This window comes from Cyprinus carpio, chromosome A1, assembly GCF_018340385.1.
Source record: "Cyprinus carpio isolate SPL01 chromosome A1, ASM1834038v1, whole genome shotgun sequence".
In the NCBI taxonomy this organism is placed as follows: domain Eukaryota; kingdom Metazoa; phylum Chordata; class Actinopteri; order Cypriniformes; family Cyprinidae; genus Cyprinus; species Cyprinus carpio.
Window position 1 is genome coordinate 435,779 of NC_056572.1, and position 16,705 is coordinate 452,483.

General features: G+C 35.7%; 2 protein-coding genes across 2 annotated transcripts; both read left to right on the forward strand.

The window, feature by feature from the left end:
• The first annotated feature begins 5,187 nt into the window (after window positions 1–5,187).
• On the forward strand, window positions 5,188–7,620 carry LOC109095003 (clarin-2-like). Its single transcript, XM_042713910.1, has 3 exons — window positions 5,188–5,774; window positions 6,570–6,749; window positions 6,900–7,620. The coding sequence occupies exons 1-3, from the start codon at window positions 5,522–5,524 to the stop codon at window positions 7,166–7,168; spliced, it is 702 nt and encodes a 233-aa protein (XP_042569844.1). The 5' UTR covers window positions 5,188–5,521; the 3' UTR covers window positions 7,169–7,620.
• A 7,430-nt stretch (window positions 7,621–15,050) lies between these two features.
• Window positions 15,051–16,543, forward strand: LOC109076413 (exocyst complex component 1-like). Its single transcript, XM_042722634.1, has 3 exons — window positions 15,051–15,257; window positions 15,554–15,717; window positions 15,889–16,543. Exons 1-3 carry the CDS (start codon window positions 15,137–15,139, stop codon window positions 16,153–16,155), a joined length of 552 nt encoding a protein of 183 aa, XP_042578568.1. The 5' UTR covers window positions 15,051–15,136; the 3' UTR covers window positions 16,156–16,543.
• Window positions 16,544–16,705: the final 162 nt, after the last annotated feature.

Here is a 16,705-nt window from a genome sequence, read left to right on the forward strand (position 1 = left end):
TGTTTCTAGTAACAATTGTCCCTTTTCACAGACATGTTTCAACAGTAATCCTGCAATGTTTTAAATATTTTCATTAAAAAAAAATTACATTTACAACACTATACATTGTAATATATATATATATATATATATATATATATATATATATCTATATATATATATATATATATATATATACACCTTTGCATTAAATTACAAAAACTAGTTAACCTAAAACAGCCATGGGAGTGATGGTAATTTGGCATTGTTCTCTATTCTGACTGCTGTTGTCAGTCTCTCTCTATTTTTCTTCTTTTTGTAAGTTGTGAAGACACTGTCGTGGAGTTTTTCTTGTGCCATTCAAGCAAATAATATATATGATATATTATTCTCTCGTTCTCAGTTAGTTACTATTAACTAAATAATAAACAATAATAACTAATGAATACTTAGTAAACATGGGCTAGGTGGCAGTAAAAATCAAGCAATACATACTTTTCATTAGTGAATAAGTGATATCGTATCTACAGAATTCATAGAATTCAAAGGTAAAAAAAAAAAGATATTGTTAAAGTGGCTTGCCATACTTTGTCTCACTCTGCCTCTGTTTCCCAGATGCCAGTATCAAGGTTGTTTTGACCAAAGGTTTTAGATATACAGGTGCTGGGCTTCACCCAGTCCAGCTGACGTGTGCTTACGAGAAATCCAAACATTGTTTGGATTAGAACTGCCCTTATTAAGAGAACGAGTTGCAATATTCATTATCTAAAGTGGTGGATTTTGGACAGTGTCATGTCTCTTGCAGCAATTCTGCAGTTCAGTCATTTTTACGTTGCCAAGGACTACTGACATGAATTTAAAACTTATTGCTCTGCCTGCCCTCTCATGCACATGTTAATCAATAGAGTTTTAAATGTTGCAGCTCTTCAATGATGACGTGCTGTCTGCTGCATCAGAATTATCTTAGGAGTATATGCGCATGTGTGCATGACCCACCATAAACAGACACCCAATACACTGTTTCTGATTTTCTTTCTCTTCTAACACAATTGTGGCAACCTTGGCCTTTCAAACCTTCAAGTAGTTTTTGCATTTTCATTTTATTGTGAGAAATGTCCATGCGACGCCTGTAGTCATGTGTTTGTTATGCAGGGGGTATGTATGTTGTGTCAGTGTAGCTGCCTTGTCTTTGATCAATTATTCATGAATCAGAGCAGGTTTTTGATACTGATAGGTCCTTACTCATCATCTGCAGGTTGTTTGTGAGAGAGATAGAGATGCTGACTCACTGGTCTTTCTTTTTAGAAGTGACTCATTCCTTCTTCTATATGGACATATGACCACTTTGCCATTTTAAAGAGAAACTCTCCTTTAATATTCTGTTTTTGTTTTCACGGGACAGACAGACATACAGACAGACAGACAGACAGACAGACAGATAGATAGATAGATAGATAGATAGATAGATAGATAGATAGATAGATAGATAGATAGATAGATAGATGGATAGATAGATAGATAGATAGATGGATGGATGGAAACTTTCATTTTATGCCAAGCTTGTTTGCAACGATTTGTTTGGTGGATAGATATATAGATAGATATTTTGATTTATTTATATATAGATAGATATATATATATATTCAGATAGATAGATAGATAGATAGATAGATAGATTGGTTTGTTGGTTGATTGATAACTGCGCAACATTCTAGAATAAGATTTATCAGTATTAAAAAGGCCATTAATAACAACGCCGACTGAAATCGAGAGTAGTCTAATGGACTAAGATGCCAACCTAATGAAGTTTGTCCACTGGATTTTTGCTGACCATGCAGACAACCTCATCTACTCAACCAAGTGACCATTATGGTCTTCAATCCATAATAGTACAATCGGTGTGTGGTGGCGTGGGTTTTGTGGTGGTTTTTAAGTGTTCTTGTATGCCTACACATTGAGAGTACTTTTCTTTTGTGGACCATTTTATCTTTCTCCATTTTAATATTGTATTAGTCCATACCCTAAACTGACATGAAGGAATAGGTCACTCAAAAATTCAAATGCTTTTTCAACCATTTAAAAAAATATATATATTAAAATGTCTTTACTTATTTATGCTCCTCCATGCTTAGCTCCTCATTTTGCTCACACTGTACAGAGGATTTTTGCTTTGTTTTGTTCACACAGACTACAGTGAGGCAAAAGATCACTCCATTAGTCTATAGTGTAGTGTGTGACAGTGTGATGACCCTCCAGGACCAGTGTTGCCCATCCCTAATGTACACTGTAGTGTACACATATTCATATCATCTCTTCCAGAACACCATTTTCACAATCTGTTAATCAGTTGAACATCTTAATGTTTTGTAATGCATAAGTTTGCTTATGTAATAAATAAATAACAGTAGACAGCAAATTGATGGTATCTTTAGGGGGCAATTTCATGCTATAGTCAGACATGACAGGAAATGCTTGTTTAACTTGTTTGTGAAAATTCTAATGTGGACAGCTACAGAGTTGGTCTGAAAATTATGCACTACGTCTGACTGTTTTGCAGGAAAACAAAGAGATTTAGAAACGTTAAGATGCTAAACTGAGTGTATAATCAAAACGATGAATCTGATTAACTGGGTTACAGAGCACTTTAAATCTCATTAAGCTTATTGGTTTTGGGAAGAAAGCAAAAACAGAAGGAGAAGGAAGAAACTTTGAGGCTGAGAACTTGAAGAGAAAGAGTAGGTTTGGTAAAACTCAAAGCAGAGTGTTAGATTTTAGATTAATGAAGTTAGACTGAGCAGAAAATTATAAATACTCTCTTTAAAAAAAAAAATAGGCTTGGTGGAGAATTATATATTAGCAGAAAGAGTGATCAAGATTATACTGAAAAAGTTTTCAGCTGGCATTAATAAAGGCAGCTGTCATAACTCATGTCCAGTCATAACTGCATTATAAACATTTAAAACATTCCAGAATGCATTAAGGCCATAAGCCTGTCCAAAACCACAACAGTAGTCATTTGATATTCACAGTTGCCTCAATGAGCATCGCTGCAGTTTAGCTGGTCAATATTCTTCCTCCATTCTTCAATCAATATGACAAGACTCTCTGACCACAAGGAACATACATTGTATATGTGCCTGACACTAAAGCTAACTTTTTGTTTATGCAGTCAATTGGTGTTCTTCACAAGCAGTTTTCATCAATACATTTCAGTATGGATTGAAGGCATGTTTTGAGATGAAGAGATCAGTGTCACCTTTCTTTCTCTCAGCATCAGTCATATTGAATAGAAATGCTAGTAATAGCATAACCCCAGCTAAATGTTAAAATCCTTAATATTTGAGAGACTGATTATCCTGACACCCTGTTTTATTTTGTGTTTGTTTATGTGAGTATTTTAAATCATGTAAGGGATAAAAGGGGGATGAGCAGACAAAACTGCAAGAAGATTAGAAATAGTGAAAGCAATAGTCACATAATATTTAGTGGGAAGATGAATATGTATGCTACACTATAATACAAGATGGCCCCAGCCCCAAACGGTTTTGTCTATTCAGCTGAACAACATTTGTAAAATTTTGTCTGTGAGAACAGTTAACTAACTTTAATTAAACTGAAGTTAATTGAGGTTAATTGATCTAAATTTGTGTTTGTGGAAAATCTATGACATTGTATTATGCCGAATAAGACAGATTTTCATTAAAACCTTTAGGCTAATTGAGTGAAATCGTTCCATTTTAATTTATAGTGATGCTATTGTGACATAACTACATTTAAAATATGGGCAATTAAATATGTAAATATTCATATGCCTGTATGTAAGTCATATAATAAATTTACCTCTTTTACTGTGATCCTGCTTTGTCATCTTCTCCCATTTGTTTGTATTTTTAATGATGAATTATTGTGTTGATTTCTCGAAATTGCTAATTTGTGACTTTATTTCTCATATTTATGATTATTTGGACGTTATAGTGATGTGATGTTAATGCAGACAAGCGGAGTATTGCAAACAGTCTAACATCACAGTCAACGATCTTTAAATACCACCTGGCCAATCAAATTTGAGGGCCAGAAATCTCTCTCCCTCCTTCAGCTGCTCCTTGTGTGGGTCGCCACAGTGGAATTATCCGCACAATCATTTGGCACAGGTTTTACCCCGAATTCAGGGGCTTTGCTTTTTTTTTTCTTGACAAGAAATGCGTTTATTAAGACGCGGAACCGCCGTGTTTCTTCACGGCCACAACAAACGGGAGACTTTTTCAGACGCGCACTTCAACTTCACCTCGGCGCCAGGCGGAAAAGGTACAGGTGCCAAAATGAGCTTCAGTAGAACGACAGTAAACTGCGGTCTGATTAGATGTCAGTCGAAACTGAGTAAGATAACTCCCTCTAGTGGCTGAGCACTGTGCAACTATAGAATTCTTGAACGGGTTGAGCTGTCCATAGTTCTGAAAGAAAACAGGCTGCTGTCCATGGTTCTGAAAGAAAGCAGGCTGCTGTCCATGGTTCTGAAGTCTGTTTCAGGCTGATCCAACTTGCAAAATAAAGGCGTGGTTATTTTATGGAACCCCCAGTTCTGCACCAAATAAAAGAGATATGGATGCAGATTGATATTTCCAAGTCATTAGCCCATTTACTTCTGTCCAATTGCAGAGACTTAAATCGTTCCTATCAAACCCTACCCCCTTTCTTTATTTTAATGCTCATTGACCCAGTAGAGTCTTGGCTGAAGTGACATTTAATGTTTTAAACCACCAGTTTTTAATGCCTATAAGATTTTATGTAAAGGAGCCGGATATACTTGATTAATTGTTTAAGCAAAGAACATCTAATAAAAATCCTGATTATAGCATGTTGTTTTATGTGTGTAATTACAACACTTGACATTTCGCTCTCTCTAGCTCTCTCCTTGTGGGGACTTTTTTTGGGGGGGGGCGGGGGGGTCCCACGAGGAAACAAGCTTATAAATAATACACGAAGGTTTTTTTTTTTTTTTTGAAAATCTAAAAATGGCATTAGTTTTGTTTGATGCGTAGGTTTTGATGCAGGGTTAGGGTAAGGGGATAGAAAATACGATTTGTACAGTATAAAAAGCATTACCTCTATGGAATATCCCCATAAAACATGGAAACGTGGTGCGTGTCAGTGCGTGTGTGTGTGTGTGTGTGTGTGTGTGAGAGAGAGAGAGAGAGAGAGAGAGCGGACACCTCTGGCAACCAAACGAAGCGAAGGCAAGTAAACTGTATAAGGTTTCGTGAGGTGGTGAACGAGAGCCAGCTGACCGCTTTATATCTGGTTTCCGGCTCTTTCATTATCGCTCTCTGTCTCGCGTTCCCTCAGTTTAGCACTATGGTGCTTTGGCTTATATTTGTGCACTCACCACAGACAAACTGCAAACCGGTAGGCTATTTGTGATGAAGTTCTGAACTTCATCGCTCGTTACAGCAGAGTTGGCTCGCGCAGTAGAGAGGCGGACGCCTCGCGGCGTCGTGTTACTTCGCGTCTTGCTTTTTATAGGAGGAATGGGGTGAGTAGTGAAATGCCAACTCTCTGGAAACAGATCGTGTTCTCCTTCGCCTCTATACTCAGCATCGGTTCTGTGGTGCTTCTGGTCGTGGCACTGTCCACCGAGCGCTGGATCACCGGAACCACACTGTGTCAGACAGGAGTGGATCTGGTGAACGCGTCTAGTCCAGAGCTCGAGCAGTTCACGGGACACATATACTACGGACTCTTTCAAGGCGGGAAAACACGGAGATGCGGGCTCGGGATCCGCCGCTCCAAAATATACAGTAAGAGCAATAACGTGAAGATTCATTTCAAGCACCGTGCCTACAGTATATTAGCTATACTGAAACATATTTGTTTAATGTAGCTGTTAGAAGAGGTCCTTGCACTTTTTTCTCCGTTGTTGTTGTGTTTTGATGTTGTTTTATACATTTAACTTTTCTTTATGAAGCACTTGTATTTATTTATTTATGTTTATTGACTCTCTGACAGTCATACTATATTATATATACACACTAGTGTTTAAAAGTTTGGGGTCAGTAAGATTTATTTATTATATAAATAAATAAATAGGTGAAAAAAAATAAATGACAGTACAATGTTACAAAAGATTTCAAATAGAAGGTGTTCTTTTTACCTTTATTTTCATCAAAAAAATCTTGAAAAAATATGTACCATTGTTTGCACAAATATATTAAGCAACACTACTGTTGTCAACATTGATAATTGGAAATGTTCCTTAAGCAGCAAATCAGAATATTAGAAATATTTCTGAAGGATCATGTGACATTTAATTATGCTATAAAATCAGCTTTGATTACAGGAATAAATAGTGATCAAATAAGAGATTTCTTTTCAAAACATTCCAAATACAAACCCCAAACATAGTATATATATATATATATATATATATATATATATATATCTTATATATATGTGTATGTGTGTGTGTGTGTGTGTGTGTGTGTGTGTGTGTGTGTGTGTGTGTGTGGTCTATGTGTGTGTGTGTGTGTGTGTGATTATCAGGTATAAAAGTATATAGCTGAACTCTGTCTCTCTCTTTCTCACAATTTCTTCAGTTTTCCCAAAGCTCATCAAAAAAATCAACAGTGGTCTTCACATGATCATTATCTTCTTCCTTTTCATTGCTATTGGCTTTGCAGTTGTCACTTTAGCTTTCTGTATATATAATGCCAGAAAAGTTCCTTACCAGTCTATCAAAGGACCTTTTGGCCTCTACATCTGGAATTTCATTGCAGGTAAATCAGCATAACATATAATCTAAGATACAATGTTCTGTCCACACTGCTGGACAATCAACCCTTAAACAACAATAACAACTTGTGATTCATTACATCTTTCGATTTCTGATTATATACTACATCCACTCTTTTAATCTCTTCTCTCAGCTCTGTTCAGTGCAATGGGTTTCGCGTGTTTCCTTGCAGCAATCCAGTGCCATCGGCTCACAGAACATGTGGCTAACTACAGCGAGAGCCTTTTCACCCTCATGATCCTTGAGGAGAATCTTGGTTACTCCTTCTGGTTGTGCGTTGCCAGCACTGTAACACACGGAGCTAACATTCTTGTAGTAGCCTCCAGTAAAGTACATCTGCCTAAAATACAGACTAAGAAACCAGAGGAACCCACAGCCACCGGAGATGATTTTCTCTACTAAGGAATGAAGATGAGCTGAATGTAGGGTCAGAAAGGAGGCTGTGCAGATGAGCCAGACAGATCATTCATGTGAACGACATCTTCAGATTCTGAGGTTATTTATGGGCTGATATGAGGTAATTTAGACTGTGGTAAAAGCTCAGTTAGTATATGGCAAATATGTAAAAGAAAATCACTTGAATATGATGGTTTTTTAATGGGGTTTTTTAATGGAGGACAGCAAAATGTTTTTCAATTGACAGGTTATGAACAACTGCAGGGCTTTCAGTCTGAAATGTGATATAGTGTATGTCTTTTAAATGTTAGAAAATTTTACAAGTTATATATTTTACCAAGCTATTATTTCAGAGCTACTGATAAATGTACAATATGTAATAATGCAATATTACTGTCTGATATATAAGAATAAAAACTCATTGCACGAGTCAATAAACTTCACTTTTAAAATGTTCCCTTTTATCAATGACACACTCTAAACATACTAAACAGCCATTATCTCAGCAGAGTATGCATAATAAACAGCAAACAAACTTTATAAATATTTTTGTTTACTTGTTTACGTTTAATTCAATACATTTAAAAATGTATACTTTTACTTCTATACATGTAACACGTTCGTGTTATCCGACTGAATCAGGGTAGTGAAATAAAAAACCGCAAGGTGTCATCACTGGGATAGGCTACAGATGTTTTTAGGCTACAAACATCTCTTGTTTCCAATAATAGCTCACATGCACTCTTTACACTATACATTATACATATCGCATACAACAAAGTACCAAAAAGTAGCATGGTATTACCAAGGGGTATTAAACAATGTCTTTTCATTATTTAGATTCAGCTTATATTTATATTAGTACCCCACATATTTCTCTGTTGTTGTTATTCTATAGCTCCAGAGACATTATCATGAAGTAAATTACCATAAATATGGACAGGAACTGATTTTTGTCTATGATCCTCATAAAAAAGTTTATCTGGGTATTAGTTTACTAAGTTAAAATGATATACATCTACCTCCTCATGTAAACATTGCATTTTACATTAATAACAAAAATAGTATGAAATTTCAACGTCATTATTCAGTATTGCCGAATTAAAAGTTTATGACTGTATCAACAGGCATCACTGTCAGATAATAGTATATTTCTTGGCATGGCAAATTATAGTAATTCAAACTGTAAAATAAAACGATGTTGCATCATAACAAAGATTATCTAACACTGAACAAAAGTATGCTACATTTATAAATTAACGCTGACCAAGATTAAATTTAAGATTAATCTATCTTTTGCAGAAATTAATACAGATTTGTAACTGCAGTGTGTTGGGTCGTTGTCCTGTCACATGATCCAACTTCTGTTGAGCATCAGTTGGTGAACAGATGACCCTTACATTTGGCTGCAGAATGTTCTGATAATCGTTGGAGTTTATATTTCCATCGATGATACCAAGCTGTCCAGGCCCTGAGGCAGCAAACCATGATAAGCCCTCATTCAGCAGTTTGTTGTCCATATGTGAACTACACGTTTCAACCAACAGAGTGCACCATTGTACTGGTAATACAGTGGTTATAGAAAATAATCACCCCTTTAAAATAATCACATTTTGTTGATTTGAAATGAAGACGGACACAGTTTTTGTTTTACAGGCATGAGGCTTACCCACTCTTACCTATGTATACCCTATACTTGTATCAAATATAATAAATAATCAAATTCAAATTAGTTCAAATAATGATTGCTTTGTCAGTTACAAATCATGTATTACTGCAAATAGATAAATTCTAAAATTATTTGTGCAGTTATATTTTATGTGGCAACCCACTTAATTAGGCACATAAATTGTATCACACTGATCAATAAACAGTAGGCTATTAAATAGCAGTCCCAAACTAGTTTTTCTTACTACAATGAAGTTAGTAACTACCACTGTCATAAAAATCTAGAAAATGACCAAAAGTGAAAAGAAGTGGTATTATGGTTGAGGGTTAATGGAAACTACGGTTGGTAAATTGGTAAACATTGCATGTTACTTGACGTTTAGGTGCATTTTTGTAGGAAGGAGTGGATGGAAACCTCAGTATATGTGTGTGGGCGAGACAGGATATCTATCCCACAGCACTCAACCATTAGCACTCACACTCACATAAGCATTTAAAAATCTAATAGAACTGATCCCTGGACATAAACTTAGTCCCTTTGTGTCAGTCATTGACTTCTGCTCATTGGAAATTATTTAACAAATTTGTTCCAGAGAAAGACAGACAGAGTAAATCTGAGTGAGTTCCACACACAGACATTATGAATATAAAATTAAAACTGTGGCTTGTTTTATCAATCCCTGTAAATGTGCAAGAAGTGTTTCTCAGGGATAAAAAAGACTCTAGAGATTTTGAGAGGAAATAAATCATAACTACAACATATTTACAATCCTTTTTGCAACCTGTTGCTTTTTGTGGGATGTTGCTGCTCTTAAAAACTAATATTTTCCACAATATATTAAAGTCCATGTCTATTCTTGACCTAATGCCAGAATATGGTTTGATGATATTTACTGGTAAAATAGCTTGTTTGGAAATTATTGGTGAATATTTTTTAAGAGCGTGCACTTGGAGTGTCTAGGAAATTCCCAGGCAATTATTGTTTTGAGGTGGAATAATGACGGCACTACACCTCACAAACATTTTATTATGCAAACCCCGTTTCCACCACAGAAAAAAAAAAATTATAAAAAACTGTAATTATGTTCTTTTTTAACTCACAATTCAGACAGACAAGGCAATTACTGTGAAATATACTTAATATAAGCTTGCAGTTCCCAGAAAAACTAACAATTGAAAGATATAAACTCGGAATTGTGACTTTTTTCTCAGAACTGCAAAATGTTAACTCAAAAGTCAGAACTGTGAGATGTTAACTCGCAATTCTGAGAAGAAAATCTTCTTTTATTCCATGGCAGAAATGGCCTTCCATATAGGATTATAATGAAAGGAAAGAAGAAGAAGAATTTAAGGTTTGTATGTTAATGTTTTCACATGTTTTCTTATGTTTACTGAAACAAAATACTTTATGTTGTTATGAAGTTATGGCCATGATATGCATAGTTTTTGACTGTAAATGCTTTAGTTTCCTAAAGGAACCTAATTTTGTTTTAGTCCATTGACTATGACTTGTACATTTGGAAATCCTTGGATCCATTCCCAGCGCAGTTTACTTGGACATTGCCAAATCAATAAAGTGTATCTTGGAGTACCTCAGAGCATCTTATTGTTTTCCCCAGATTCAGAATTCTTTGGCATTAAAAGAAAAAAAAATAAATAAATAATCAGCATCACTGTATGGTGGATAAGCTTCCATAGTTCTGTCCACCCTGCCACTTTTTTATTACAGTTTAATGCAATATTTACATAGATGTAGTTTTGAGCTCAACAAAATATAGTGAAGATGAAGTACTGAAAAGGAGGTTTATCTGTGCTTTGGTGTTCTGAGACACCTTAATATGGCTATAAAGACACTGTAAATGCACTATAGACAGGATATAAAGAGCCATTTAACTGATCTTTTATCTAAAGTGACTTTTTTTATACAACAGACAATCAAAACTATTTGGTTGTCAACATTCTTCAAAATGCCTTCTTTTGCATTCCACAGAAATCATACAGAAAAAAAAGTGTTAAGGTGAGTATCAATTTTGGGTGAATCCCTTCAAGCCATTACTACTCCATTACCTAAGTAAAAGCACATGGAAGGAAAAAATCCTTTTTCTACCTCATGACAATCCTTTAGAACTGACTGTAACAGCAGCCACAAGTAAAGCCTCAAAGACCAACTAAAAGCTACTCTGACGACCAAAAGCAGAGATCATTTCCTCTGTTTGGACTCTGGGTAAATTGTTCCTAAGTGTATTGGCTCAGACATCCGAAATTTGTCTATGATTAATCTGTCAGCCTTCTGAAAACACAGATGGATATCAAGAAGGCCTTTATAGCCACCAAAAAGTCTTTATCAGATACAATCAGAACACTTGTTTTTATGTACATGTTTTGTGACTATAAATTATGCATCTGTAGATCCGCTGGATATTGAATCTTTGTAGGTTGATGGGGCCACAGTCAATATGTGTGCTATCCCTACAGAGATTATAATTATAATGGGTTCTAACTGCACCTCTTATGATGGAGATTTAAGAGGGAAATGTGTTTTCATAACTAATGATGTATTTTCCCCAAGGGCCATTTTACTACAATCAGTCAGACACGGCTCATCTAAGCCAGGAGTGAGTTTGTTAGTGTGTGTGTGTGTGTGTGTGTGTGTGTGTGTGTGTGTGTGTGTGTGTGTGTGTGTGTGTGTGTGTGCTCGTGATCAGGTTGTAAAACACTAAAAGCATTCACATTTAGGTTAAGAATGGGAGATAAAATTTAATAAAGAACAGAGATAAAAAAAGAAGAGGAAAGAACATGTAAGTCCACATACATTTTCCGGCATGTACTGTATCATATTTGTAATGCATACAGTGAAAAAAGCAAACAAAAACAAATTCTACAAAACGTTAAAAAAACATTCTTTGGTGGGTGAAACTGTTTAAATATTAATGTGTCTGTTTATGAGCAGGAATTCCAAAGTAGAGACATCAAATATTGATACAATTTTGTTAATTCATAGGGCCCAAGCCCTAGATGGAGCAGGGCCCTATTGTTTTTCAAAGGATTATTATTATTAGGGCCCGAGCACTGATGGTGCAAGGAACCTATTGAAATCTCTGTGTTTATTCTTCTTCGTCTTCTTCTCCAAAATGAATTGCATTTTTGAAGTGGGTGTGCCAAAATGATCTTGAGTTTTCATTGAAGGCTGTGTCTGTGGCAACCTGGTAAATTTCATTGTTTCACCATGAAACAGGAAGTTGTTATAACTCAGGCATACAATGTCTGATCTGCCCAAACTTCACACGTTTGATAAGACTCCTGACCTGAAGACATCTGCATGCCAATATTCAGCTGCAGTCATAGCGCCACCTAGCAACAGAAATGACTTGCTTTACAGATGGGAAAGGAGCTGTTGTAACTCAGCCATACATTGTCCGATCTGTCCCAAACTTCACGTTTGATAAAGTCCTAGCCTGAACACATCTTAAGGCCAATATTGAGTGATAATCATAGTGCCACCTGCCGGCAACAGAAAATGATTAGTTTTCCACTAACTTAAACATGCAATGTCCAATCTACCCCAAACCTCACATGTTTGGTAGGGGTCCAGGTCTAAAGACATCTACATGCCGATATTCATTTATAATTTATAGTGCCACCTGTTTTACACTTATTAAGACATGCATTGTCCAATCTGCCCTAAGTTACCTGTTTGATAAGAGTCACGACCTGAAGACATCTAAAGGCCAATATACAGTTAAAATCATAGCGCCACCTGTTGGCAACAGGATATGTCATGTTTTACATTAACTCAAACATACCATGTTCAATCTGCACCAAACTTTGCATGTTTGACAAAAGTCCTGGCCTGAAGACACCTGCATGCCAATATTCAGTTATAGTCATAGCGCCACCAGCTTGCAGCAGGAAGTTTGGCACATAATAATAATATTCCACCTATATTTACCACAATAAATGCATATTGCCCACCGTTCACTGTTTTCCTAAGGCCACTAAGGGTGGAGGTGGCTTCGGGTGTGAGGGCCCTTTCAATGCTGCTTGCAGCTTTCTTTCTTTTTTCAAGGTTTAGGGGCTTTTAGAGCCCTTAAAATTCCCCAAAAGTCTTGAAATGTGGCACACTCATTGGAATCTGTGGCCATGGGGGCCGGGCAGATTTTCACAAGGGGGGGGGGGGGGGGGGGGTCACTTGGGGGGCCCGTGGCACATTTCTTATAGGGCCCATTTTGAGGGGCTATTTACCACACATAGTTTGACCTACAGTCACCAAAATTCACACATTCACACACATCAGCCCCAACAACTTTCACACTACATATCATTAGCTCCGCTCATCAGAAAGTTAGCTATTCTGGGTTTTGTGAAAAATGCATGCTGTGGAATTTGCGATACTCCTCTTAGGTTTTTCATCCGATCGCCGAATTTGTTGTTTTACTTGTTGGTTTTACATTGAGGATGCTAAATTGCAAAGGGATCTTTGATATCTAAAACAGTTTGGCCATGGCAAGGCGACAAATTTATGGCAAAAAATGGAAACAGGAAGTGGAACTTTAGCATACTTTGTCTGATTTTGATCAAACTTCAGCAGTTTGTTTGTTGTATGCGGCCGAACACATAGATGTGACTATTGTGAGTCTCAGTCACAGTGCCAATAACTGGCAGCAGGAAGTGTGTCATTTTTAAAATGCTTTGAAATAAGACTATTCTGATGTCTAAGTTTAAAGCAAACTGAATAAAAATAACAATGTCAAAACATGGCCGATGTAAAACTATGAAGGCATTCTTAATATCTTAAATACTGTTGCCATGGCAACACATCAAACATTCTTTTCCTGTGTTTTTGAGGCACTTAACATGCTTAACATGCTCAACACACACATCAGCATTAATGATAGTTAGACACTGGCAAAAGCACAGAATGATGAGGCATGGATGAGGCGCTCTTTAGAGAAACCTTGTGACTAAAGTGGGGGAGTTAGTTTTAGCTACAGACAAGCTGTGGATTTTTGCATATTCCTTCTAGGGCAATCATGCAAATCACACCAAACTTTCTCAACATGATGCCAAAACACTGAGGAACCTAAACTGTGAACGGATTTTGGATAACTTGAACAGTGATGCCATGAACAACGAAAACTATATTTTTACAGTATTTATTATTAATCTTTTTTTCATTTTACAAATGCTTACAGTATATATCATCATTTTAAAAATGCTTATAGGACATTAAAAGTTTTGGTAACACTTTACAATAAGGTCTCATTTGTTAAAATTAGTTAATGCATAAACTAACATGAACAAGATTGAACAATATATTTTTACAGCATTTATTAATCTTTTTTTAATGTTAGTTAATAGGTTCATGTTCATGTTCACAGTAGCTAAGGTTAACAGATACAGCTTTACATTTTAATTGATGTGTAAGTAATTTTTTATCTTAATATGAACTAAAATTAATAAAATATATAAATATAATTATTGTTCATGTTAACTAATATAGTTAATGTTAACAAATAAAACCTTATTGTTAAGTTATATATTGTTCTCTCTGTCCAAACTGATGTTATATTTACTGAACAATATTGAACATAATTTATTTAAAAAAAAAAAAAAAAGATTTGTGGCAATGCATACAGTTCACAAATTACATATAAAGGAGCTGATTACCCAAAAATGAAAATTTTCAGAAAATGTACTCACCCTCAGGCCATCCAAGATGTAGATGAGTTTGTTTCTTTATCAGAACAGATTTGGAGAAATTTAAAAACTGTGCACTAAACTTTTTAAGGGAGAAACTAATATTATAGATATTTTAGCATTATATTATTTTATTAATGGTTTGAAGTTAAAAACGTCATGATGGATTTGTTTCTTACAAACATGCAGCTTTCCACTTCACAAGACAATAAATGATGGACTGTGGATTACTTGTGGACTATTGTGATATTGATGCATTGGTGAGCAAGTGATGTATGGAAGAAACAAACTCATCTTTCAAACAGCTTTTGAAAACCAAAAAAGGATTTTTTTTTCCTTCAGGAAAGTTTTAAAAAGTTTAACTGAATTTATAAAGTAAAACCTCTTTTGAAATTTTGAAAATGCACAGAAGGTACAGTTTCATCTGTCAACTCAGGCTCACCCCAACCAACTGACAGAGAGATAGAGAGAGAGAGAGAGAAAGAGAGAGAGAGAGGAGGGCAATAAATCCTGCAAACCAGATCCACCTCAAGAAAGCATTTTATCCCTCACTCTGCTCTTGCTCTCTCTCACACTTAAATTAATTTTCTCTCTCTTTTTCTGCCTGAGATGTCGTCTCTTCTGAGGGAGGAGATGGACAGAGTATTGTTCAGACCGGAGGGACAGAAGCTGGAGGAGTTTATAGAAATAGAGGAGCTACAGCAGGGACGACATTTTCTCTGCGTTTCTAGTAAGAAAAATCTACTTCTATCTATTTTATGCATGATTATTTGAGGTGATGTGCTGAGTTATCTTCCATTAGAAAACGGATATTGAAATCCATTAAAAAGAAAAAATTGTAAAAAATACGGTCATATATAGTTTGTGAAGAAGAAAGAATTCTAATATATATATATATATATATATATATATATATAATATATATATATATATATATATATATATATATATATATATATATATATATATATAGTCCTAAATATGCTTTGTATGGTATAATAAAAATACAAACCAATATTTGTTTAGTATCTAAGGATAAAGAACCTCAAATCTCAGTGGTCCTGTGTCGGAGAGTTAAACATTCACGGACCAATAAGCTGCAGAAATCTGGGCTGGAGGACAGTTATGAAAAAACAGAGATCTGGGCCCTGGAAGATCTGCTGATTCTGGATGGTAGAGATCCAGATACCGTGAGTTGAGTTTAGCATTCATCCTCTTTCCATTTATGATTACACATGCTACTTAAATGCTTGAAAACATATTTTAATATTAATGGTGCTGATGAGTTGTATTGCATAAGGAAGTGGAATCTCTTACTTTTTATTCTAAGATGTTCAGTTTGCATATCTCTGCTGTGTTAGGATGATCCCTGTTTCTTGATGCATTTCGACACGGTGCGGTCGGTCAGAGCAGTGAGCTGTGCTGCAAAATACACGCTGGCCCGCTGTCTGCTGTCCCTGAGCAGGAAGTATCACCACACGGCACTAAAACTAAAGAACTTTGACTGGACATACATTCAGCCCACTGCAATGTATTCAGATCGTGGTGACTGTGTTGTCCTCGCGCAGATCTGTTTCTATGCCTTTAATCTGGTGTGTCTTTCCTTGTGTCCTGTGCCTCTGGCATAGAGACATTTTGATTAATCTTCTTAATGAGATTTCTTTAAACTGACCCTAAAAACCTAAACCCTTGATGCTGACAATAAAAAGTTCATTTCAGTGTTATCTGTACCACCCTTAGGGATTGTACAAAGACCACGCTCTGTGTTTTGAGCACTTAAGCCATGCTTTGAGCACTCAGGCAGACCTACAGTAACTGTAACATAACGCCACACTGGGAGTGAAATCCAATTTGTGCTTGTGCAAATGCAACACAAAAGAGTGTTTCTGATGAGTAATGCTGTGGCTTTATAAGTGTAATAAATGCTATGTGACAGGTTTGCATGTTTAAGCTGATTCATTAAGCAAGCTCTCTATTTAATTATTTCAAAAAGTGAAACTGTGAGACATTGTTGTTGTTATTGAAGAAAACGCTTTTTATATTATATTGTTCTGGTGAAACTTCTATTGTTTTCTCATTTCTGCAATGTGCTTTACATGTTATTGAATAAAAACAGTGCCATTGCAAAACATCCATCAACTATTAAAAGCAAATTAAATATATGGAAACTTTTCAAAA